Raw genomic sequence first — 22,997 nt, forward strand, 5'->3', positions numbered from 1 at the left:
AAACACATTGACAATTTGGAGTCGTTTCTGCTGCTTTTCTTCCCTCTCCAACTGCCAAGAGGTCTAATTACTGGGTATCTTTTTAGCCCCAACTATAGGTCTCTTATTGGCTAAGAATGCACTTGTGTTGGCCGCCGGCTGCCCTTCAAATTGAACTCTCGCCTGGTTAGGTCGAAATATCCTAATTAGTCGCCAAAATATACAGAATCCACGCGAAAGTTGAAGGCCCTCCAACAGTTGGCGTCTGTTTTAATTGCACTTTCAAAGGATATCTAAAAGAGTGTATGCGTAGATACATACATATATTTCTAATTAGAAGTGAAACTGAGGCCTGGTCTTAGCCCGCTTCTGTTTTTTTTTTTCGCAATTATCTGAGCCAAAGGCAAACTTGAAGTGGAGGAATGTGGAGAGGAGCTTGACTATCTCCGCTAGTCCGGGAGATGCAATCGCTTTCACTTTGGCAAAAGATCAAAGGCAAACGACAAACATATGCCAAACAATGGCGCGGCCTCATGGATACTTCCCTTCCCCGGACTCCCATCCAAAAACAACGCTTAAAATGCAACTCGAAGCGAGTCGCGGCATAACAACAATAACGAATGGCAGCGGGGAGGGACAGGCACAGGCACAGGGCTCCCAAAGCGACTCAAACTCCATTGCAACTTCAGGTGAAAGCTAAACGCAAAAAAAAATGTGGCAAGGAAAGGGAGTGAGAGATATGCGAGAGGGGTAGCAAATAAGTGAATGAAAAAATATTTATGAATGGAATGTAACTACCGCTGGCAGATAAAAGCCCAGGCCCAGGCCCAGGCCCAGGACGAGGCACAGGCCCAGGACGAAGGCTACAGGCCATAAATACAGGTAGTCGCATACTGAATAGCTTCGTAAACGATGCCAAGTGAGGTTGCAAGTGGATCTGGGAGCTCGGGTTGGGTGGGTTGGTGTGGCAGTGGGTGTGTGGGGGGGCCTGAGATCCACTCCTAAGTGAATTGCCATACACAAACCACACACCACACCGCACCACACACGGCACACACACGACTGCCTGACAAAGGGGGCTCCTGCCGCTCTATTGCAATTGTGCATTGTGTATAGTTTTGCCAAGTCCTGGTCCTGGTCCTGGTCGTGGTCGTGGTCCTGGATATACTCGTAGCCTAGCGGCAGCGCCAAAGCCTTATGATTTATGACATGGAAGTTTTGAAGTTTGATTTTTTTTTTTTGAAACTAAAGTTTTCTCGTCGATGACTGAACGGGTACAGTTGCCACGAAAAAAAACTACGATAACGAAAGGAAAATACATATGTGATAATTGTTGGAAAAATATTATTATTTCTACAAAAAGAAAGGCAGAATTTTATTCCCTTTTCTACATATGTAAGTACCTGATTTTGTTCCAATTCTGGGCAATTAAGGATCTCCACAAGCTGTCGTCATCGGAATAGCCCTGTCTATCTAGGGGATAAGAAATAATGGGGGGTTCTACTACTAAAAATCTTCGAAAATGTAGATCCATCCTCACAAAAGGTTGTTTTTTGTGGAAATATGAGAAATGCATGCCACAAACACACACGCCACCAAGTGAAGATGCAACTGCAACAGAAGAGGCTCGGCTTGGGTTGGCCAGAGGGTTGTTGGAATGTGCCACGGACCAAACGAGCGCCACAATCTGCGGCAGAAATGCACTTTTCAAAAGACACAAACAGAGAGCTGGAGAAAGGAGTTGTTGTCATGGGAGTCATGCAGGACCTGGAGCAGGAGCCCGAGCTGGAGCCAAAGGCTTGCCAGAGAGATGCAATCTCAAGTGGTTATCTCTCTCTGTAGCCCTTTTGGACCTGTGGGGACGACATGGGGACCCAAAGTCAACATCAAAGTTCACGCCGACAAAGCGTTGAGAGTAAATGTTTAATGAGCGAAGCGAAGCGGACGTGCGAGGGGGGGCAGAGAGAGAGAGAGAGGAATGTAGTTTGTTAAGCGAAAAGCAGTAAAGGAGTAAAGCAGCCGAGGCAGGATCAGGACACACAGCGACTCCTTCAAGTCCGGGCGCAAGCCAATTAAAACAAAAGCCAAAAAACAAATGCACTTCAAGGGGGGGCAGGAGGCGTGGTATGCCTTGCAGCCGGCGGAGTGTAGGTGGAGACCCGTTTGACAGTGTCAAAGGCGCGCACCCGGGAGCCCCCCACCCAGCCCCCACCCCCGTAGAGAGCGAGAGAGCCTACCACGTGAAGTGTTTGGCAACATTGTTGGACCTTCCAGGACCCAGAGAGAGCACGCACTCCAAGCAACAGTTCTTCTTTGAAGTCAAAAGGTCTTTTGCCCATGCTGCAAGCAGCAGCAGTAGAACTGGAGGCTCAGTAAATTAGCTACACTTCAACCCCAACCCCAGCCCCAACCCCAAGAGCAACCCCAACCAGCCGCAGCGGGGGAGGTGGCAATATTGCATCGAAATCGGTGGTGGGGCAGGCGACATGGAATACGTATGAAAAGCTAATCAGGAAGGTGTGAAACGGGAAAGAAGAAAAGAGATTGGAGTTTATTATATTAAATGAAAGGTTGTAGGATGTTTCAGATGGAGATTTGCTTGAGGTCAATGCGATTATGTGGACTTAAAGACATTTCCTGAGAGAGGAAATTGTTAAGCTTATAAGCAATAAATGTAGATCCCTACTTCCCTACTACTCCTTCGACCAATCTTCATAGAACAATTACTACTCCCTCTCTTTTAACTGCAGAAAGTGCTCTCCTTCGAAGAACACTTCTATACAAATCTATACCCATTAGCAGTCTCTTCTTCTGACACCACTCGTGCACTATAGTGGCACTATCGTGACCCCCAATTCCGCGGGCATACACCCATATATTTTGCTCACAATTTTCCTGGCTTTTAATTATGCTCAGCTGACAGCAGCGGCAGCAACAGCCATGACAATGTAGTGGCTGCTGGCAGGAAGGAGGAGCAGAGCAGCAGGACAAAGCGTAGGATTAGGCTGGATGGCAGGAGGCAGGGGGCTGGAGCTTTAGGCCCCACTGGCGCCAGGCGATATGTGTGACAGCCATTTAATTTGATTTATGGCAAGTGAATAGCCTTGATTAGGACGCGCTCAGCTACAATGGGAGAGAGAGAGGGAAAAGGCCGCGGGTCAGGATGTGTGTGGATGAATTTAACTCAATTTCACATAAATCAAAAATGTAGCCAACCCAAAAAGCAGCCCCTACTCATCCCCCATCCAATGGGATGCCATTCGTTCCTACGGTCTCCGTTCCCTGTGCACCTTGGCGCTAATCGCATTTCAATTGTTGAAACGAATTGAATGAAGTGTTGAAGTTCTAGCACACACACACACACACACACACATGCATACATATGTACACATGTATGTGAATGGGATAGATATAGATTTCCCCGATGAGCGGACAAGTTCATAAAAGTAAATCCAAAGGCAGGGCAGGCAACAATAAGCGAATTTAGGTGTCAAACAGCAGGTGGCAATGGCAGCCAACGGAAGTGCCTGACAGTCGTTCGATTGCGGGTTTGGGGTCGGTCTATGGGGACTGCTCCAGAGACAGATGATATCTTAAACATCCCGCAAGCACACACACACCCACAGACACAATCACACATGAATACACAGCCAGGCAGCCGCCCCAAAATGTTATCAGAAACGAAAGCAGAGCAAAAAAAAAAATAGGAACCAGAACTGTTGTACAATTTTTGACATGGGTTTTCCCCCACAAACAAAAGGGACCCCCCACACAGACATGAGGGCGGGGGGATTTTTGGGTGTTGTATAGATAGGTATATGTATATATATAGAACCTTCTTTCGATATCATTTTGGACACTGCCCGGCCCCGGCCCTGGCCCTGGCTTTGGCAAACCGCAAGAACATCAACTGATGGCAGATAAATTAAATTTTGCGGTTCTAAATGGGCAATCAATGAGGCGTTCCACAGTTGATACGGGGGATGGGACACAATACATCGAAGTTTGCGATACGAGCGAAGCTCTATCGGAAAACTATGTAGGAATAAAATTTAAAAATTGAACAAAACAAGAGCCAATAAGTTGACCTCCGCCATTGGCAGCCTCAGACTTTCGGGACAGACCAGGAACGCCCCTCGCAGACGCAAAAAAAACGAAACGAAACGAATCGAAAGGAAAGGAATCCAAAAAGTTGTTAGTGAAACTTTTGCCAAACGACTACCAATATTGACTCACCGTGAAGGAGTTTCCTCCTTTTGCACACACCACACCCCCTCCCTTTTGGGATGATTCAAGTGGTGGTGTGGATGTGAGTGGGTGTGAGTGTGAGTGTGAGTGCGTGTACAGTTGACACCTTGAAGCTGTGAAGCACCAAAGTTGTTGCTACTGTCTGGCAGTCTGGCTCTGTGTTTATTGGTATTTATTCGACTGCCGGAATGCCTAATCAAACAGTCGACAGTCGGGCATAAGTACTTGAAGGGGCTGTGCTTGAGCATACAGAATACAACTAATATTGGAAACGAAGGCAGGTCGCCGTTTTACCCGAGGATAAGCAGGGGGAAAGGTGCAAATAAAGGGCTATCCTGGGTAAGGGATCGGCTTCCCTTGGCAGATAGAGGTTAAATAAACCTTCTTCTTAAACAGATACATTTAATTCTTTAATCCGAATGCAGCAAACCTTGAAAGACAGTGAAAGAAGCGAATAAATCATAGTGTAAACATTTCTAAGAGTAAAAGTTATATCAGTCCTACCACTCGTTGCTCCATATATATGGTGCTTCCTTTTAAAGCATTCTTAATTCTCATCCTTACTCCATAGCAAACGAAATATCTCTCTTTTGTATCAAGGAGTTTTGGATCGTCGTCGTGGCCCCGATATTTTACAGGTGCCCTCTAGTAAATAATAATAATGGTTATATTATATTACTTTTAGTTGGAAGCGATCATTTTGACCTGGTCATGCTGAAAAAGCCAAGGCTACGGATACAAAAGGCAGCCCACGTACTCTCACCGGCTCCGAAAAATATGTAGGATTTCGGACGGACTGTACGACGACTTCAAGACGACACAAATGTAACGAGAGTCTCGTTACGAGACCAAGCAATCGATTGTACAAACAACCACTGATGCCCTGCTTTTCACACCTTCTGTGATCTTCTTTTCCAGCGCCATTGTTCCGTTACAATTTTCACCATTTCCCCGCTTTTCACAATCACAAAGAGGCAAAAGAAGGCGGAGCCGTGCAATCCGAACCGGGATTGGAAGCTGGAACTGAAAGAGAGCAATGCATGTAAAAAATACTCGCTCATTCCTGGCTCTCCTGCTGCTGCTCTTACTTACCTGCATATACATATGTATGTTCTCCATGGCTCTCCTGCTGCTCTGCCTAATTGCTCTGCTCGCTTTCTGCTCCTCGTCTTCCTCCCACTCATACTGCCAAAGAAGAGAGTGCCTTGGAGAGAGGTTTGTGTGCAGAGAGGCTTAAAGTGGGCTCTTCTTCTCTTCCTGGTTGCTCGTTTTGTCGGATCTTCTCCCTCCCGAAGTGCAAAAACAATAACAACCTCTTTTGTGAGTGTGTGTGTGAGTGAGTGTGTTGTCTGCTGCTCCTCGTCACCTCAAATCTTACTGCAGCTCGAGCTATTTATATTTTTAAAGATCCTAGAAATCGTAGGTGTAAGAACGGGGTACCGCTTGAAAGATATACATATGTACATATGTTATTAAAACTCATCAGAGATGATGAGCTTCGTTTCTGTTCCAATTGCTTAAACAGAGGCATCCCAAAAAATCACTGCGTTCGCTTCGATTGCTAAATTTGAATAGTTATCTGTTTAATATTTCCAAAAATTGACTCATTTATCGCTTAAGCGATTCCAAAAAAATTATGTATTATGTACCAAAGTCGATTATTATATTATTCGTTTTACCATTTAAACACCTCAATTAAGCGACAAGTGACAAAAAAAAAAGATTTCTAAGATGATCTAAATAATATAATTTTGATTTAAGCTACTTATGAAATTCTCTGAAGCTAAAGAATGTGTGGTTATATTTTTGTTTAAGGGGTTAAAGTCGAATGTTGAAATGCTAATCCTTCTGGATATTACGGATTGGAAAATCCTCCAAATTATTTTGCGGAATGAGGCACATCTTCATATCGCTGGCCAAATGGAACGCCGCATTCAAGGCGGCCATGGGCGATGGCTGCCTTTTCGGCCGGCATCAGAAATTCGGCAGCCCCGGCGTACGTTTCCTTCTTTGGTCCGGCAGAGGAGGGTATCGATGCCTTACCGACACGTTTGAGGGAATTTTTCTCGATCACAGACTTGCAGCAATCCTGTAGACTCTTCACCGTCATTTCGGTGGCCTGTAAAAAATTATATCTTAGAAACGCTTTGGAATGGTTGGTCGTTCAAAGACCCACCTGCTTTTTTGGACCCCCAATTTCGGCGGCTGTCGCCACGATTGAATGCACATTCATCTTATCCATGGTACTTGTTTAATGCAACTTTAAATTAAATACAAATAAATAATAATTATCAGAATGAGTGCAATTTCCATTGTCAGTCGTTTTATTGGCCATTTTTCACAGGCTCAGTATGGTCACACTGTTCCTTTTTTAGGGAACAGCTGATTCGCGAATGTGCGGAATGTTCCAGACGGACTCGACTATTAAGCCGCATACACGTGTGGGTCAATGGCCTAACAGATCAACGTAAAAAAAATGGTTCAAGGCAACTTTTACATGCAAAAAGCAGCACCATACAAATTCTATATCAAAGGGTTCGCTTCTTCCGAGCCTCAATCGGAGGAGCCATGCCGCAGGAGGAAATACACATATTTATTAATTAACCATTATATCCGTTGGACTGGTCTGGACTGCCTTCTGACTGATGACTGAGGATGATGCTGCTTCTGGGGAGGCTGTAGCCTGTAGCCTGTAGCCTGTAGCCGACTGCTAGCCCATTGATGATAAATGGCTGTCTGAAGTGCAATTTGCATGCGAGTCGAACAAAAAGGCGAGCAGGAGCAGCCAGGGGGGGTATAGAAAATCAGCGGCCAGCACTGATGCCATTGAGAGGCGGACACAAAACATCAGCGGCAGTACGGGATGGCGGGATGGCCAACCTGTCCGTTGATGAGCATCATTATGCCAAAGTGCGGAAAGGAAGCACTGCCTGGGACATGACATGGCTGTCCGTCGGATCACCGGGCCCGGTCCCGGCCCTGAAGAGTTGACAATTATGACAGGCGCTGGGCAGACAGTCGACATGCGCCGACTCTTCTCTTCTGCTGATGCTGATGATGTTTCTGTTGCTGGAATTAACGCCATTTTAATTGAATTTTAATATTTCACTCACGACTCCACAGACGGAAGTGGCAGTGCGGCTGCTGGCTGCTGGCTGATGGCTGCCACAAGGGCCACGTTCTGGGTGGGACAAAACCGCAAGTAAAATGCGAGGAGTAGGCAGACCAGCAATAACTGCCCAATGAAATAGCCATTATGGAAATCTGTTGCCACTTTTGGTCCCCACAATGGATAATGACGTATTAAATTTTCGGATCTGCACACGACACACGGAGCCACGGACACACGACACTAAAAACCTTACAATTGCCTGGCAAAATGTGTTTAATGAAGAGCTAAATAATTATATTACTCAACATAATTATCCAGATATGTACATATGTATTTGTCTGTGTGTTGGTGTCTCCGTCAAGAATTTTCTGGCCACAGCAAATCTGAAAAATACTCGAAAACTACTTACCCCAATATATTTGCACGGTGCCGTGAGCAAAACTTGAACAAATTGCACTTTTTCACTCAAAGAATATTCGGGAACCTCTGCAAAATAATTAACAACTTTTTATCACACAAATTTTCGCAAAGCTGCCAGCCTTCTATAACCAGAACGATTTCGATCAAACTATCAGTAAGACTATCGTTAATCAGTAACGAAAATAGTGTCTTATGACATTAGACTGGCTAAATCCCGCGCTCTAACTCCGGTTTGTTCTCTCGGTGAGAGTGAGAGACATAAATGCTGAGAGCCTCTGCTTCTCTGCGCCATAAATGATCGAATGTTACACTTTTTCGATCCAATTTTGCTTCCTTTTGGAGGCCTGTCTGGAGGTTGGTTTCACGCTTTTCAATTCAAGCTTAGTGGCCGTAACCTAACTGCCATCTCTGTAGTGCTAGAAAATGTGCAAGCAGTGCTGATTCCGTGTGCTGGTAAACAACAAATTTCTGCGCTCTCGATTTGCTCTATTCTGTGCCTTTCTGCGCAAATTTTCCTATTAAAACCAAAAAATGAATGCTGGACGCAAGGATCAAGAGCAAGCTCAAGCGGTAAGCCAGAAGAATAGCAGCACACATATGTTTAATCATTATCTAATTGTTTTCCATGGCAGGCCGCTGCCCAGTCCGGTCAGAGGCCATCACGACCACCCACTTTCGATCAGCGCATGCAGGCAGTGGAGGAGGGAATCAAAGAACTGGCTGAAATGATCGAGGATTACAAGAGATGTTACGGATCGACTGAACCCAAACCGCAAGCCAAGAAGCCGAAGCGCAAAGCAGCGACTGCACCAGCGAGTGCACCTGTGAATGCGCCAGCGAATACTCTGGGAAAAAAAGCAACGAATGCAAACGGCAAGGAGCCCCGAGTGAAGAAACCAACGAGCACCCAATCCATGGCACCGACTAGCTACCAAACCATGGTACAGCCAAAAATCGAAGCCTCACTGGCAATGAAGAATCCACCAACCATCAAAGCCATTGAGAAGATGTGCCAGGCGAAGCACCAGGTGCCACCAAAGAAGATCAAATTAAGCTCCCAATCTGAGGCACCATTGAAGATCGAACTGGAACTGGAAAGCTCAGAGGCAGAATCCGTGGAATCGACTAGCACCCAGGCTATGGCACCAAAGAAGATCAAAGGAAGCTCCCAATCTGAGACACCATTGAAGATCAAACTGGAACTGGAAAGCTCAGAGGCAGAATCCGTGGAATCGACTAGCACCCAGGCTATGGCACCAAAGAAGATCAAAGGAAGCTCCCAATCTGAGGCATCATTGAAGATCAAACTGGAACTGGAAAGCTCAGAGGCAGAATCCGTGGAATCGACTTTTTCTTTTTATTAGACACTATGAAAGTGTGATGAGGATGGTCCTCTTCCAATCGAAAACTAGAGACCTGATAAAGACTATTAGTTCTATAAATTAAGTAAGACCTTCAATCATTTCTATGTGCTCATTTTTCCACATGAAGACACTAAATTAATTTCTATAATTTCCAGAAAAAACACACCCAGTCTTAGATATACTTACATATTTACATATCAACCAAAACCTATTTTCAAACTAATTTGTTAACGAACTTAATCTTTTTCTAAATATAACTATGTTGAAGCGCATACATTTTATGAAATTGTTGTGCCAAGAATTCCCATGTGGATGCATAGAATCATCCGCAGGTTCAACATTGAAATGGTGTATACATATATATAGGCAGGGAGCTGTACGACTACATGATCAAATATTTTGTTACGACCAACAATTTCCGAGTGGCTGCACAGAGCCACCCAGTGGCCAAATATTAAATGGCATTGTGACAAAACGCAACGACAACTGCCGGCTACTGAAACTGTCAACTATCGATGGAGGTTGGTGGTGGTGGTGGTGCTGCTTGATGATGATGACGTGTTTGGGAGACGGAAGAGAGCCCAGAGGACCCATGGAAGGACCCCGCTTGCAATCAGATTCAGAGCCAAACTGCAGTTGACAATTTCTTCGTGTAACATGCAAATTTCAACGAATTTCAATCACAATTTCGCCCGCTTTCCCCGACTCGCTTTCTGTGCGCACAGAGTGCGTATGAGCAATGAAAAAGTAATTAAATTTAACAGAACTCGACGAGTGAGAAGCACTGCGGGCGAGTCCTGCCCAGGGCCCAGGGCCCAGGGCCCAGGCTAGTTAGACAGCGCTCACACACACACCCACACACCAAAAAAGAAAAGCGATTGGGGGAAAACTGTCATTATTAACGCATTGAAAGCCGTGGCCTGACAGCTGGTGTTCGTTCCCCCCTTCGAAAAAAAACGAAAGAGAATCGGAATAGGGTGTGTAGGGGGGTAGGGGGTGGTAGGTGGCATGTTGACACTTTGCCGAGGACCAAATGACATTTATTGAAATTTCATCATTAAAAGCTGGCACCAGGAAAGAGTCGAGTGTCGTCGATGGGGAAGCCAAACTGTTTGTCAACTTTGCTGCTTGTCGAACTTATTTAAATTCGAATTGTGACACGTGCAGAGAGGGTACACCCGGGGTGGAGCTGGAGCTGGAGCACATACTAGATTGTCATATCACCCATCATCATCAGAGATGGTTATCGGTAGAGGCGTTGGTTGGGCACAACCCTTCGTTGGCCTCTTCAATCGGGGAAAAATCACTCTTTTTGGCATCGCAAACAACAATTCAGTGAACAGAAAAATATCCCCAAGGAATAGATCAAGCATTTTTGTTCGCCCTTATTTTTGCATAATTTGCATGGAAAAAGTTTTCAAGTTATGCGTAAGGTGACAGAAAACATCATAATCATCATCATCCCCTCAATGGAGAATGATATGTGAGTTTATAATTTGAATGTAATATGCTTTAGGGCAAATTGGGGGCTGGGGTCTGGGGTCTGGGCTTGGATCCATATATAATGCGATAGGAATACATATTTGCATGAGGGTCGATGGCAAAGTTACAGAAAGAAAGTTAGGGAATGAGGATATATTGAATCAGGGGTACATCTAAATTTTCGTTCGATTTCGATTTCTTGGGACCGACTTTTGTGGTCGAATTTTAAGGACCGAAAAGTAAGTCTTTTGTGTGCCTCGCCAAAGCTGTTAGTAATACAAAAATAAGGTTAGATCCACCTCCTCTTGCCCTACCTGCCACTTTTGACAGGTGCAAGGCGTTAGTATTTCGGAAAACTGTAAAATCATTCGAAAATTCTGAGAGACGACGTATATGCTCTAAATATACAGATAATAGCACGTAAGTTTTGTGATAGCTTTAGCCGCATTCAAGGGCTTGAAAAGTAAAAGACTGGCGTCCCTCAGGCACCTCTCTAAAATGAGCGAACAGGAAGCAAACGAAGCCCAACAGATGGCGACTGGTGGCGACAGCCCTGAAGAACCATTGAACTGCGTGATTCTGCTGAATAGTTTTCTCACCTCCAATTCGACAATAACTCTCAGCGAGTTCCGCAAGAATGGCATCCACGATGGCTACAAGTACGTCCCAAAGGCTGACGATGTCGTGCCGCCCTATTGTATGGTGCATTATTTGGCCGAGAAGAACATGAACCTGGCCGTGATAAACGATGTTAAACTCTTTTTGGAAAAGAATCCAGAGATTGATATTGAATCGACCAAGTAGGATGCCGACGTGGCCGATGCGGAGCCCGATTCTTTAGAGCACTGATCCCTGTTCAAACAAGAAAAATAAATGTAGAAAAGCCCAATAAAATTGGAATTAGAATCAATTGCCCACCAGTGGCCCCCTGACTTTGACACTTAAGCGTTGTGTTTGTGTTTCTGTTTGCATCCCCCGAAGACCCCGAGGCATAGCCCACAAAGCCACCCCCATTAACATTCCCTTGGAATCTTTATCCATCTACTCCCCACCCTTCTGTCACTTCTTCTGGGGATCTGACCAGCCTGAGGGCGCGAAAAGGCTCGTCTCGACTCGACTCGACTCGACTCGAGCGAGGACCGGGGACCGGGGTTCTAATCAAAAATGCAATGTTTGGCTTGGTTAAGCGGAAATCGGTAGATTGCGTTCGCACAGTTTTCGCTTGTTGATATTAACACATTCCCCCCATCGACCCGTTGGCCCATCATCAGCCTTCGAATTGCGTGGGGGATGGCAGGGTTAACAGGGAGGGGGTCGGAGGTGGGTTAATGAAACGTCACAGATGATGATGACGGCGACGTTGGCATAAGATTTCAATGATATGTCAAAACTGAGTGATGCTGGGATGATGGATGGGTGGTCATAACACAGAGTGTATCCTTCCTCGACCACTCTCACCCTTTGCCCCTTTTTGCGCCACCCACCCATGCATCACACGCTTCTACGCATAAATTTACGGAAAATTTTTGTCCAGCTTGAGCCGCATTTACATGGGATTTGCTGCGAGGGGCGAAAGTACGAAAGCGCTGGAGTGGGTGGGTGGGCTTAGGTGGAGAAAGGACGCTGGAAGACAAACAAACCCAGCATCCGCTCGGTGGCAATTTCCGTTTTGTCACTTAACGCACATCAAATGCAATTTTCCCTGGGCAAATAACATAATCATGATAAGGACAGCCACAGCAACAGAGACAGTAGGGGAAAGGGGAACAGGGGAATGGGGTAATGGGGAGTAGCATCAGGTGGAACATTTTATCACCTAAAACCGTTTCAATTTGTGCCTCCCATGTACCTACATATTTATTTTCTGCCAAAACCATATTGAAATTTGATTTGTCGCTCGGCAAAGTGCAGCGTTACACCGTATCCCGTGATGTGTTGTGATGGATATTTGAGCAAAACTTGCCCGGAAGTGTGTCGACAATTGAATTTGCGCTGGTGCTGCTGCGTGTGCAATTTGCGACAAATTTGATGTGGCACCATCGCCCCTAGTACGCCTTCCTGCATCCTGCCTGCTGCTAGGAGCCCTGCACAGAAGGAGAGGTGGGCCATAATTTTTAATGGCATTTTTATATGGAGCGAAAGTGATTTTATTTAGAAGGTGCCACCAGACCTGATATGACCAGACACGAAGGTGTCGCTTTTAATTTATAGTTAAGGCGGGTTGATTGACGGCCGGGTGGGACGGGGCGGGGCGGGAGAACTACTGGATCCGACTATAGTATAATCTCAGAGAGAGCGGCCGAGCTGGAGTGGCTTTTGTTCGTCCGAGCCTTCTTAAACTGATTTGTAAAACAGTCTAAAGCTGAGTTGGCTTAAAAAACTTATGGATTGGTCCAGGTCATGCATTCAACCCGATCTGCAACATTTCCACTCGGATGTAAAGCAAACCGGAAAGGCCACACGGAATGGGGCCAGGGAAAAGCAAAAGCTCAAAAGTAAACGCCTTTGGTTAGTGAAAAGTGAAACAGAAACGCAAACAAATACGACAGCAGACGACTCAGGACCAACTTACATCTGCTGATAAAGAAGGTAGCAGCCGGCAGGAGCCTCTCAGCGTAGCCCCGTCTCTTTTAATGAAAGATGACAACAACAACATAGACGATAAAAGGTTGTCATTAAAATTGCAGTGGTTGCTGCTGCCGCTGCTGCTGCTGCTTCATTAGAGACTGCGACTGCTCTTTGTTGGGGTGAGTGTGGTGTGTGTGTGTGTGCGGCGGGAAGCTGACGAGAGGTTGCACATAAAGTAGGTTGGCGTTTTGGGTAAATACAACGGCAAATGGAATGGCGACGCAGCTGTAAAAGTCATTGAATCAAGATGAAAGTGGAATTTCTAATTGAAAGAGACAGTAGAAGGGCAACCATCTTCAAAAGGTTTGAATTGCGCACCAGGGGCTGCCCCACAATCAGAAAACATTGATATCGTTGCCAGACACACAAAACGTAAGCACAAAAAGGTTGCCAGACGCGTGGAATATTTTAAAATGACAGTGCTGCCAGAAAGATATATTCACAAGACCCTAATCATATGCAATAACATGTCTAAAACATAACAAACTGAGATCATTTCTATATTAATTACGTTTTAAAACAGCTTGGAAAAACATTTTCTTCATATATATATACGGAATAGGGTATACCTGTGCCCAAACTCCGGTTGACATGACATTTCACACTCACTTACGGCGTATTCCATACTCACTTACGTTGCCACTGTTTTTTTTTTACCTTTTTTGCTTAAACCTTGTTTTATACACTATACAATAAAAGAGAGTACTTAAAAGTAGTCAATCAGGTAAAAAATGTATTCATCATTGGCCTTAAATTACATGGGCAGAGCTAAAGGTTTTAGTTAGGCAGCATTATTCAACGGAATAAAGATATTGAACAATTGGAACGATTTTTCTCTTACGTTTTATTAAGTTTCAATTGTTTGACCTTTTTCGCTAAAACCTTTTTTTAAGCAAAATCCAAAAAAAGCAAGTATTAAAAATAAGCCAGTTAAGTAGAAAATTGATTCATCAATTGTATAAAATTATGTGGGCATGGCTAAATGTTCTATATAGCTAATAATATTCGACGGAATAAAGAATTGAGCAATTGGAACGATACTCGTTTTTTATGCTACTGTTGTATGAGCAAAAGTGCCTTGTGCCTCTGCCTACAGTGGCTTCAAATGACAGTAAGTCCTGATGTCACAGGGCACTCCCCAAAAACAGCCGCTGTTCCACGGCTATTCCGTGCTTTCCACCTTCTTCGCATTTACAGTTAAAGTCGAGTCACAGAGTCTGCAGTTGCGATGCCAAAACGAACAGCAGCGCCCTTAGGCGCAGTTGTGGCCCACTACTCCGGAGACCACCCCGGAGCAACAATCCGTCCACAGAGCAGACCGACGCTGGATGTGGATCTCCCAACGGCCATCAAGAATCTGCGCTACTTTGCCCAATAGGCCGGTAAGAGCCATGGCAAGACTATCACCATGGACGGTGATTACTTCAAGTACGTGTTTGCGGTCAGATCATTCCCTGGAACTTCCCCATTCTGATGATGTAATGGAAACTGGGACCCACACTGGCTACAGGCAACACCATCTTCCTAAAGCCAGCCGAGCAGTCAATGTGGTGCGGTGTCTGGTTTCGGTGGAGCCGGCGCTGCCCTGTCCAATCACGCAGATGTCGACAAGGTAGCCAATTTATAAACATACAACCAACACTTATCATAGATTTGGATATAATTTCCTTGATAAACAGCTTTTAGTAGTATCTGGTCACTGAAATCACTTCATTCGATCAAATACAAAAAGAAAAAAAAAACAGATTTTAAACTAAAACAAGCGCCTCGAGGGCTCCTTCTCCGCCTCTGAAATGGCATCCACTGGGCGGGCCAGCTCAATGGAGTTGATCCTTATCATGGTATTGGGCGAACGCTGGAAATTGATTCGCATATACTGTTTCCTGCGCTTCTTCTTGAAGTGTGTCTTCGTGTGGGTCAGAGTCTTCTCGACAACGGTGGCCTTCACTGTGACCAGGCCGGACTCCAGGATGGGGCGTCCGATCAGGGTGAAGTCGCGAGCCCCGGCCAGCAGTACCTTGTCCAGGCTGATCTCGTCGCCTATCGTGGGCGGCCAGTAGCCCTCGACCAGGATGATGTCGCCGGCGGTGATCTTGAACTGTTTTCCACAGAGATGGACCACGGCAAATAGGCGGCCCTGCTCCATTTTGGCCACCTGTTGATTGACCCTCTCGCAGATGCTCTGGCACTCCTTCTGCTGATCTTTGGCAATGGCTGCCACATCAATCGCGGCGTCGGCGGCGGCAGGTTTGTTTTGTTGCCACAAAGCCGGTGCCAGACTCAAGGAGCGCATGGCACCTGGGAGGAGGGGAGACGCATAGGGAATGGTTATGTCACATTGTTTGGAGTTTTTATTTATGCTGCACTTACCCGTCAGCGCAGAAGTTCGATTCGGGGCCTGGCGCAGCACTTGGCGCACAGTTTGCGCAAGAAACGACATTTTCTATGTTGGTTTTAACTTAAAAATACATAAAATTGTTCAACGAAAACGGCGGAGGAACGAGTCAGAACAGCTGTTACAGTGTTGCAATCGATGATATTATGAAAAATAACAGCAGATGGCGTAATTTGGTCTATTTCTAGTTCTAGTATATTTGACTAGTTTTTTATATTTTGTAGTATTTTTTCAGATTTCCATGCTGATAATTACAATCAATATGTATTTAATATGTAGTTACCGTGTAGCTGCCACATAGAAATTAACATTTTTTCTTACCTTTCTTGCTTAAATCGAATTTTAAAAACAATCCAATAAAGTTCCCTTCGTATATTCATTGGTATATTTACGGTATATTTTGAAAATGAGACCGTATACTCGGTATATTTCTGTCGTATTTTCTAGTATTTTCTAGTATTTTTTAGGGTTCGCTGTTACCGTACAAATATTAGAAACAACGCGGCCCGGCACTAAAACTTCACATTCATATCCTAGGCAACTGGTTTTCACTTTATAAACAATTTGCTAGTAGCCGCATAGAAGCAACTAAAATAACTTTCCAGTAATTTCTCCTAAAATAAAAATGACTGAAGCCGAGAAAATCGAAGTACGCGACATAACGCGTATTGAGCGCATTGGAGCCCACTCGCACATTCGCGGACTGGGCTTGGACGATGTCCTCGAGGCACGTGCTGTGTCGCAAGGCATGGTGGGGCAGAAGGACGCCCGCCGTGCTGCTGGCATCGTTGTGCAGATGGTGCGCGAGGGAAAGATTGCCGGACGCTGCATTCTGCTCGCTGGCGAGCCGAGTACCGGCAAAACAGCCATTGCCGTGGGCATGGCCCAGGCCCTGGGCACTGAGACTCCATTCACCAGCATGTCTGGCTCGGAGATCTACTCGCTGGAGATGAGCAAGACGGAGGCCTTGTCCCAGGCCCTGCGCAAGAGCATCGGTGTGCGCATCAAGGAGGAGACTGAGATCATCGAAGGCGAGGTGGTGGAGATACAGATCGAACGCCCGGCCACCGGCACTGGCCAGAAGGTGGGCAAGGTCACCCTGAAGACCACTGAGATGGAGACCAACTACGATCTGGGCAACAAGATCATCGAGTGCTTCATGAAGGAGAAGATCCAGGCCGGCGATGTCATCACCATTGACAAGGCATCCGGCAAGGTCAATAAGCTGGGACGCAGCTTCACCCGTGCCCGGGATTACGATGCCACCGGGGCCCAGACACGCTTTGTCCAATGCCCCGAGGGCGAGCTCCAGAAGCGCAAGGAAGTGGTCCACACTGTGACCCTCCACGAGATCGACGTGATCAACAGCCGCACCCATGGCTTCCTGGCCTTGTTCTCGGGCGACACTGGCGAGATCAAGCAGGAGGTGCGCGACCAGATCAACAACAAGGTGCTGGAATGGCGTGAGGAGGGCAAGGCCGAGATCAATCCGGGAGTGCTGTTCATCGACGAAGTCCACATGCTGGATATTGAATGCTTCTCGTACTTGAATCGTGCCCTGGAGTCGGACATGGCTCCGGTGGTGGTGATGGCCACCAATCGCGGCATCACACGCATTCGCGGCACCAACTACCGCAGTCCCCATGGCATACCCATCGATCTGCTCGATCGCATGATCATCATACGCACCGTTCCCTACTCGGAGAAGGAGGTGAAGGAGATCCTTAAGATTCGCTGCGAGGAGGAGGACTGCGTCATGCACCCGGATGCCCTGATCATCCTGACACGCATCGCCACCGACACTAGTCTGCGCTATGCCATCCAATTGATAACCACGGCCAACTTGGTTTGTCGCCGTCGCAAGGCCACCGAGGTCAACACCGAAGACGTCAAGAAGGTCTATTCGCTGTTCCTGGACGAGAATCGTTCCAGCAAGATCCTGAAGGAGTACCAGGACGACTACATGTTCAGCGAGATTACCGAAAAGGAGGAGGACTTTGGCGCTTGCGGTGGCGGTGGGTCCAAGCGTCGCCTGGATATTGGCGGCGGCGATGCCGAGGCCATGGAGCATTAACTTAAGTCCCCTAGCATCCTCCCAGTACATTCTAATTTCTATTGATATTTCTAGTTTTTTGTTCAATAAATAAGTCTTCGCCTTGTATCTAAAAATAAGGTAATTGCGTTTATTTCGTGTTTCTCCTGCTATCAATGAAGATTTGCACATTTCGCAAAGGTCTCTCCCGGTCTCTCGGTCTCCTCCGACAGGACGTTCCGTGGGCATGTGAAAAAATATATAGTACATGTATGTATATATGTATGAATCTTTGCGTATGGTATAAAATTGTCTTTATAGCTTAGATTTAAGTCTCGTCGGGTGGTGTTCGTTTAAGATGGCTGCAGGATAAGCAAACGAAATTAAAAATAGTTACGATTCCTCCGGACTATCATACAAGTGGGCATTAAGAAGTCTTAGATGGTGAGCGGGGCTTAGTTAGTTACTAATTGAACGAACATTTGCTGTGTCAACACTTATATAATTTACAAATCTATAGGTATCATATTACATATTTAAGACTCTGCAGTGCGCTTCGGGCAGTATAAGACAGCTGTCCCATTCTTTATGAAACACACTGCGTGTATATTTTGGGGATAAGTTCTCCTCTCCTTTGACTAGGCAATCGAATCGATATTTGCGTGTGTTTTTGTGTTTAACAAATCTCCGTTTACAGTGGCATATTATTTGGTAGGAAACTACTTGATTTGGTTAGTAGATTAGTAAAAAGAATATGTATCCATCATTAGTACTAATTCCAAACAATGTTCGTGAGGCAAAAACTTAAAACTCTTCGTTTCTACTTAGTCTTCTTCCCGCCGGTGGCGTCGGCACTGCTCTTGGAGCCGAAGCGCGACAAGTACAGATAGCTCTGATAGAAGGCTGCCCAGATGAGTAGCCAGATGAAGCCATAATAGTTCACGGCTTTGAAGACTACGATCCAGCGCTCGTACTTGAGGTACACAAAGGATGCCAGACACCAACCCATGTAGACGATGTTGTAGGACTTCAGGGTGGCGAAGTAGAGAATTTTGTAGACATCCGAGCTGTTCAGGAAGTTACCATATCGGGGCAGGACAACCTTGTCGTAGAAGTTCGTGATCTGAAAAAAGGGAATGCTTAAATTTGGATCTAAAGATCATGAGAGCCTCACTCACCTGCTTCTCTGTGCTGACAACCATATACTCCATGAGGAAAGCCATGTAGTAGCCACTGTGATAGCCATGCCAGATGGCCAGGAAACCCAGGGCCGCTCCATAGCTGATCGTGCGATTGTTGAGGAACTTCAAGCGCTTGTATATATACTGTCCCACCCACTGGTTCGTGTTCACATTGAAGCTCTGCACATAGTGCTCCATGGTGTTGCCCGTTTCCAGCAGGACCAGCTTCACATTGCTGCAGCCAGACCAGTCGGGCTCGCCATGCTCATCCGTGCCCTTGTAGGTGAAGCCAATGTAGATGAGGGCGCCCTCGGTGAGGAGCCAGCACGAGATGTACTTGTACAGGCTGAACTTTGCCCAAAAACCGAGCAGGTAGATCCGCTTGATGAATCCCACCTTGGCGAACTCTGGGCTAAGGAAGTACGAGTCGGGCAGGACGCTCAGTCCCACCTGACAAACGATTAGATAGAACACGCCGGCAGCCAGGCGACGCATGCCCGCCTCCACATTGCCCTCGTGCCTTCGGTAGTCTCCGTTGATAAAGTTCTGGTAGCGACGCATGGGAAACTGAGGTCCTATCAGGAAACCGCTGGGGAAGTACGCGAATGCCAAGAGCTCCAAAAGCGATGGCACCTGCGGCAGAGCAGTTTCCTTTTGTTCCTTGGACAGAGCCTCATTTGCCTTGAGACCGTCGGATATGTCGAAGCCGAAGCCAATCATGCGCAGCACCAAAATGCAGTGCGGCATCGTCCACAGAATGTCATACTCGTTGCTGGATGTGAAAAAGTAGCCAAGCAGCAAGTAGGTCATGTGGAACGCGAAGTTCAGCCCAATTAAAAGCTTGATGTTCTGTCGCAAGAACAGGACCAGCAGATATGTTACGAGAATGCCCAGCAGCGAGTGATATGTGCCGACGCCGTAGTTGAAGTAGCAGAGGCCAGCTCCACAGGTGAAGAAGAATACGTGATGCAGCATCTTCAAGGGTAAATCTGCAACATATTTGGTGTAGAGCGCAGCGATGGGATAGCCTGGAAAGGAGAGAGAGACAAAGAAGTTAAATTTGATAAATACTAACCGATCGGAATACTCACCAGCCATAAGTGTTAGTAGAAGACGCAGTGCCTCCGTCGATACGCCCCCTAGCTCGGCTATGGAGCCCATCAGCCCCGCATCGGGTGTGTCCTCCAAACTTTCAGTCATGCTAAATCTGGGCAAAGAGTTAACAAACGTAAGGGCTCTTATCAGTTATAGTTATGGCTGGGATTCACTCGCGGTGTTTAATGGTTCAATGTGCCCCCAGGCTTATCACATTTAATTGTTATTGTTGTATATTACGCAAACTGATTGTTTCCTGATCGCTGAGAGCGGGAGAGTGGGAGGGCGAGAGAGAGAGCGATGCAATGCAGAGAGAAGCGAAGCAATAAAATCGAGCGCACTTGGTCAGGGTCAGTGGAAATCGATGCCACAACCAGTGGCTACTGGCTACTACAATGAATGACGCACTTGTGGTCTGGCCGCCGAAGACTTGAATGTTTTATACTTATTGATTTGCAAACCAACCTAAAACTAGTAAGTGTATTTGTGACAACCAATTCTACGTAAACCTGTGAATGACAAGTGGAAAAAGTAAACAGAAGATTTTCGTTCCTCTCTAGGTTACACACCTTGCATGCTAGTATATTTTGTTTAGTATTTTTGTGCATTTTCTGATATGTTTAAGCATTTTCCAGTATTTATGAATTCACCTCGTTGTGCTAATACACCAATGTAAAATATACACGGTAAGATTATTTTTGTTGAACTCTCTTTTTGTTTAAACCTTATTTTATGAACAATCGAATTAAAGGGAGTACTTAAAACTATTCAATTTTGTATAATATTGAATAATTTATCGGATAAAATTACATATTCACTGCTGAGGGTCCCAACTAGCTAGTAAGACTAAACAGAATATAAAAATTGAGGAATATCATTTGTGGGGAAATGCAAAAATAACGACTTAGGTAAAATTCTTCATATTTAGTTCGTTGTTTCGAAGAGTGACAGTCAGATACTACTATGGCAAATTAACTGTATTTCATTTGAGTCATAGTAAGCCAAATTGAGTGTCAAAAGTCAGGTCAGAAGGCCACTGGTGGGCAAAAAAAGCAACAGCCTTCATACATATCTGCTTCGCCTCTGGGTAGGCGTCTTCTTCGTTTACGTGTCACTTTAATTTAAATTTCTCCCTCTCCATTAGGCCGTCAAGAGTAAATAAGTTAATGCAAAACTGGCACACACCGGGAGAAACATGCGACGCACCAACAACTATCCCTACCAACCGCTGAACCAACAGCCATCTGGTCCCAGTCCGGCCGGTCATGATGCGCTCGAGGCGGAAAACGAGCGCGCCGCTGAGGAGCTGAAACAGAAAATAGGCGCCCTCAAGTCCTTAACCATTGACATTGGGAACGAAGTGCGCTACCAGGATAAGCTACTGCGTGGCATTGACGACGACATGGATCGGACATCGGGGTTCCTGAGCAACACAATGACGCGAGTCGTCCGCCTGGCCAAACAGGGTGGCGGGGCCAAACAGATGTGCTACATGTTCCTCTTTGTGCTTGTGGTGTTCTTGTTGCTCTGGCTGACGCTAAAGTTCAAATAATAGTCGGCCGCTGTTACTTTCTAAAATATATACTAACAATCTTTATTAATTAATGGAGCAAAGCTTTGTTCAAAGTACAAAAGATTTACACATGCACGCATTTAGGTATAGTTTGAGGATTTTGTGGTGACGGAGGGACGCACTTCGGACTCGATGCCCATCTGATGATAATCCACATAATTTCGTGGGGCCTTACAGCTAATATGATAATTCACATAATTGGCAGCTATGCGTGGAAGGTTTTCATCTTTTTGTTGCGTCTACTGGAATCTGGCAGTTCTAGATCCTCGTCCTCTACGTCGTCACTGCACACATCATCCTCGCTCAGGAGATCGGGGTAGACATCACCATTTATGCCACCTTCCATGGCACGAACTGTTGGAAAAGAGTCAGTGTTAGTGTGTTGCTTGATGCGGAGATACATCTTCGAACACTTACTCTGCTGATCCAGTAGGATATTTTGCTTCTTGATCTCGTCAATGTCCTTTTGGTTTTCATTGATTTTCTTTCTCATCGTCTGTATGCATTCCGTGGTCCTCTTGAGTATCTGAGCACGACTAGCCTGTGGAAAAGTCTGATACAATTACAGGCTCGAGTGATTCACCCAACTGTTGCGCTCACCTTCTCCCCCTTCAGCGTGGGCACTGCCTCCCGCAGGTTGGTGAAGCTCTCCTTGATGTGGTCTCTTCTTCGCCTCTCCAGCGCGTTATGATGTGCTCTCTTCTCGGCCTGTAAATATTTATTTAAGAATATTTCGGTGTGGTCAGTGTAGGTGGAAGGGAGGGACGGGGGATATGTTAAGGCCAACAACTACATGTGCGAGTTGTTTATCAACAAAAGACAACGTGCGCAGGTGCAGGGTATATTAAATGGAAGGTTAGGCAATCTAACAGCTCTTTCTAGCTGTCACACAACGAGAACAAATTTCTGTGTGTCTGCGAGACGGAGGGCCAAGGCTAGGCTTCCTTCTTGCTAATATACCCTGGGCATTGCCTCTTTCTTCCCTTTATAGCTGTTACCTGTGTAAAATTTGCTGTATTCGTGTGACGAGACGAGCCCAACCCCGTATCCGAGTCGCCATCGTCCTGGAAGATATGAATTAATGTTGTACAACTTTGTATGCATATATACATTAGGTATACATATACATCTGTTTATATGTACTTTAATGTAGTTTACAATTGCTTACGTCACTCTCAATATCGATATCTCTGTCGTCATCGCTCATACTCATGGCTGCACAGTTTTTGCCTAGCCGAAACACAGACGCACTTAATTAACTGTACTCGAGAGAAGGGGCGAAGATTGCGAACAATACTGCAACTGTTTGTTGTGTTGTTGTTCTTAACTGTAATTGTCAGAGTTTTTTTGTTGTTGCTTCCAGCGCACGTTCTCCGAAATGAATGCGGTCGCGGTGAATGGCAGGGCTGGATAACCACCGAAACTAGTGGTTTCAAGTAGTTCGCTAATGAACAAACAACAATGACCTTTTTAGAACCGAAATAGTCC

The 22,997-nt window shown here is 45.8% G+C and overlaps 9 protein-coding genes across 18 annotated transcripts in view; 4 read left to right on the plus strand and 5 right to left on the minus strand.

Moving 5' to 3' along the window:
• LOC108165425 overlaps positions 1-5,151 on the minus strand; it is a 105,904-nt gene extending 100,753 nt beyond the window's left edge. The window contains exon 1 of the mRNA XM_017301463.1: positions 5,124-5,151. Coding sequence (XP_017156952.1) covers positions 5,124-5,151 — 28 coding nt within the window. The remainder of the gene's footprint in view (positions 1-5,123) is intronic.
• Positions 5,152-5,787: 636 nt separating this feature from the next.
• On the minus strand, positions 5,788-7,899 carry LOC108153749. The gene is made up of 3 exons (XM_017283879.2): positions 7,749-7,899; positions 6,404-6,487; positions 5,788-6,346 (listed from the first exon to the last, which is right to left on the minus strand). The coding sequence occupies exons 2-3, from the start codon at positions 6,467-6,469 to the stop codon at positions 6,107-6,109; spliced, it is 306 nt and encodes a 101-aa protein (XP_017139368.1). The 5' UTR covers positions 6,470-6,487; positions 7,749-7,899; the 3' UTR covers positions 5,788-6,106.
• Positions 7,900-7,943: 44 nt separating this feature from the next.
• Positions 7,944-9,205, plus strand: LOC108153748 (protein IWS1 homolog). The gene is made up of 2 exons (XM_017283878.2): positions 7,944-8,329; positions 8,392-9,205. The coding sequence occupies exons 1-2, from the start codon at positions 8,291-8,293 to the stop codon at positions 9,121-9,123; spliced, it is 771 nt and encodes a 256-aa protein (XP_017139367.1). The 5' UTR covers positions 7,944-8,290; the 3' UTR covers positions 9,124-9,205.
• A 1,705-nt stretch (positions 9,206-10,910) lies between these two features.
• Positions 10,911-11,527, plus strand: LOC108150867. Its single transcript, XM_017279170.2, has 2 exons — positions 10,911-11,025; positions 11,091-11,527. The coding sequence occupies exon 2, from the start codon at positions 11,104-11,106 to the stop codon at positions 11,407-11,409; it is 306 nt and encodes a 101-aa protein (XP_017134659.1). The 5' UTR covers positions 10,911-11,025; positions 11,091-11,103; the 3' UTR covers positions 11,410-11,527.
• A 3,348-nt stretch (positions 11,528-14,875) lies between these two features.
• LOC108153460 (39S ribosomal protein L21, mitochondrial) lies at positions 14,876-15,776 on the minus strand. Its single transcript, XM_017283490.2, has 2 exons — positions 15,604-15,776; positions 14,876-15,531 (listed from the first exon to the last, which is right to left on the minus strand). Exons 1-2 carry the CDS (start codon positions 15,671-15,673, stop codon positions 14,987-14,989), a joined length of 615 nt encoding a protein of 204 aa, XP_017138979.1. The 5' UTR covers positions 15,674-15,776; the 3' UTR covers positions 14,876-14,986.
• Positions 15,777-16,105: 329 nt separating this feature from the next.
• LOC108151960 (ruvB-like helicase 2) lies at positions 16,106-17,800 on the plus strand. The gene has a single exon (XM_017280899.1). It carries the CDS (start codon positions 16,254-16,256, stop codon positions 17,700-17,702), a length of 1,449 nt encoding a protein of 482 aa, XP_017136388.1. The 5' UTR covers positions 16,106-16,253; the 3' UTR covers positions 17,703-17,800.
• LOC108151961 (lysophospholipid acyltransferase 5) lies at positions 17,788-20,479 on the minus strand. 4 transcript variants are annotated; one of them, XM_017280901.2, is made up of 4 exons: positions 20,402-20,479; positions 19,933-20,048; positions 18,839-19,869; positions 17,788-18,783 (listed from the first exon to the last, which is right to left on the minus strand). In XM_017280901.2, exons 2-4 carry the CDS (start codon positions 20,039-20,041, stop codon positions 18,481-18,483), a joined length of 1,443 nt encoding a protein of 480 aa, XP_017136390.1. In that variant the 5' UTR covers positions 20,042-20,048; positions 20,402-20,479; the 3' UTR covers positions 17,788-18,480. The 4 variants fall into 4 exon arrangements, with proteins under 4 accessions (XP_017136390.1, XP_017136389.1, XP_017136393.1 ...); XM_017280900.2 differs by having other exon boundaries at positions 20,345-20,430; XM_017280904.2 differs by lacking the exon at positions 20,402-20,479 and adding an exon at positions 20,278-20,363.
• Positions 20,480-20,668: 189 nt separating this feature from the next.
• On the plus strand, positions 20,669-21,537 carry LOC108151966 (BET1 homolog). 5 transcript variants are annotated; one of them, XM_017280913.2, is made up of 2 exons: positions 20,669-20,776; positions 21,081-21,537. In XM_017280913.2, exon 2 carries the CDS (start codon positions 21,132-21,134, stop codon positions 21,486-21,488), a length of 357 nt encoding a protein of 118 aa, XP_017136402.1. In that variant the 5' UTR covers positions 20,669-20,776; positions 21,081-21,131; the 3' UTR covers positions 21,489-21,537. The 5 variants fall into 5 exon arrangements, with proteins under 5 accessions (XP_017136402.1, XP_017136403.1, XP_017136401.1 ...); XM_017280914.2 differs by having other exon boundaries at positions 20,675-20,844; XM_017280912.2 differs by lacking the exon at positions 20,669-20,776 and adding an exon at positions 20,853-20,960.
• LOC108151964 (protein max) lies at positions 21,502-22,897 on the minus strand. 3 transcript variants are annotated; one of them, XM_017280906.2, is made up of 5 exons: positions 22,678-22,892; positions 22,508-22,573; positions 22,110-22,217; positions 21,927-22,062; positions 21,502-21,863 (listed from the first exon to the last, which is right to left on the minus strand). In XM_017280906.2, the coding sequence occupies exons 1-5, from the start codon at positions 22,720-22,722 to the stop codon at positions 21,715-21,717; spliced, it is 504 nt and encodes a 167-aa protein (XP_017136395.1). In that variant the 5' UTR covers positions 22,723-22,892; the 3' UTR covers positions 21,502-21,714. The 3 variants fall into 3 exon arrangements, with proteins under 3 accessions (XP_017136395.1, XP_017136396.1, XP_017136398.1); XM_017280907.2 differs by having other exon boundaries at positions 21,927-22,050; positions 22,678-22,888; XM_017280909.2 differs by lacking the exon at positions 22,508-22,573 and having other exon boundaries at positions 22,678-22,897.
• Positions 22,898-22,997: the final 100 nt, after the last annotated feature.

This window comes from Drosophila miranda, chromosome XR, assembly GCF_003369915.1.
Source record: "Drosophila miranda strain MSH22 chromosome XR, D.miranda_PacBio2.1, whole genome shotgun sequence".
NCBI lineage: Eukaryota > Metazoa > Arthropoda > Insecta > Diptera > Drosophilidae > Drosophila > Drosophila miranda.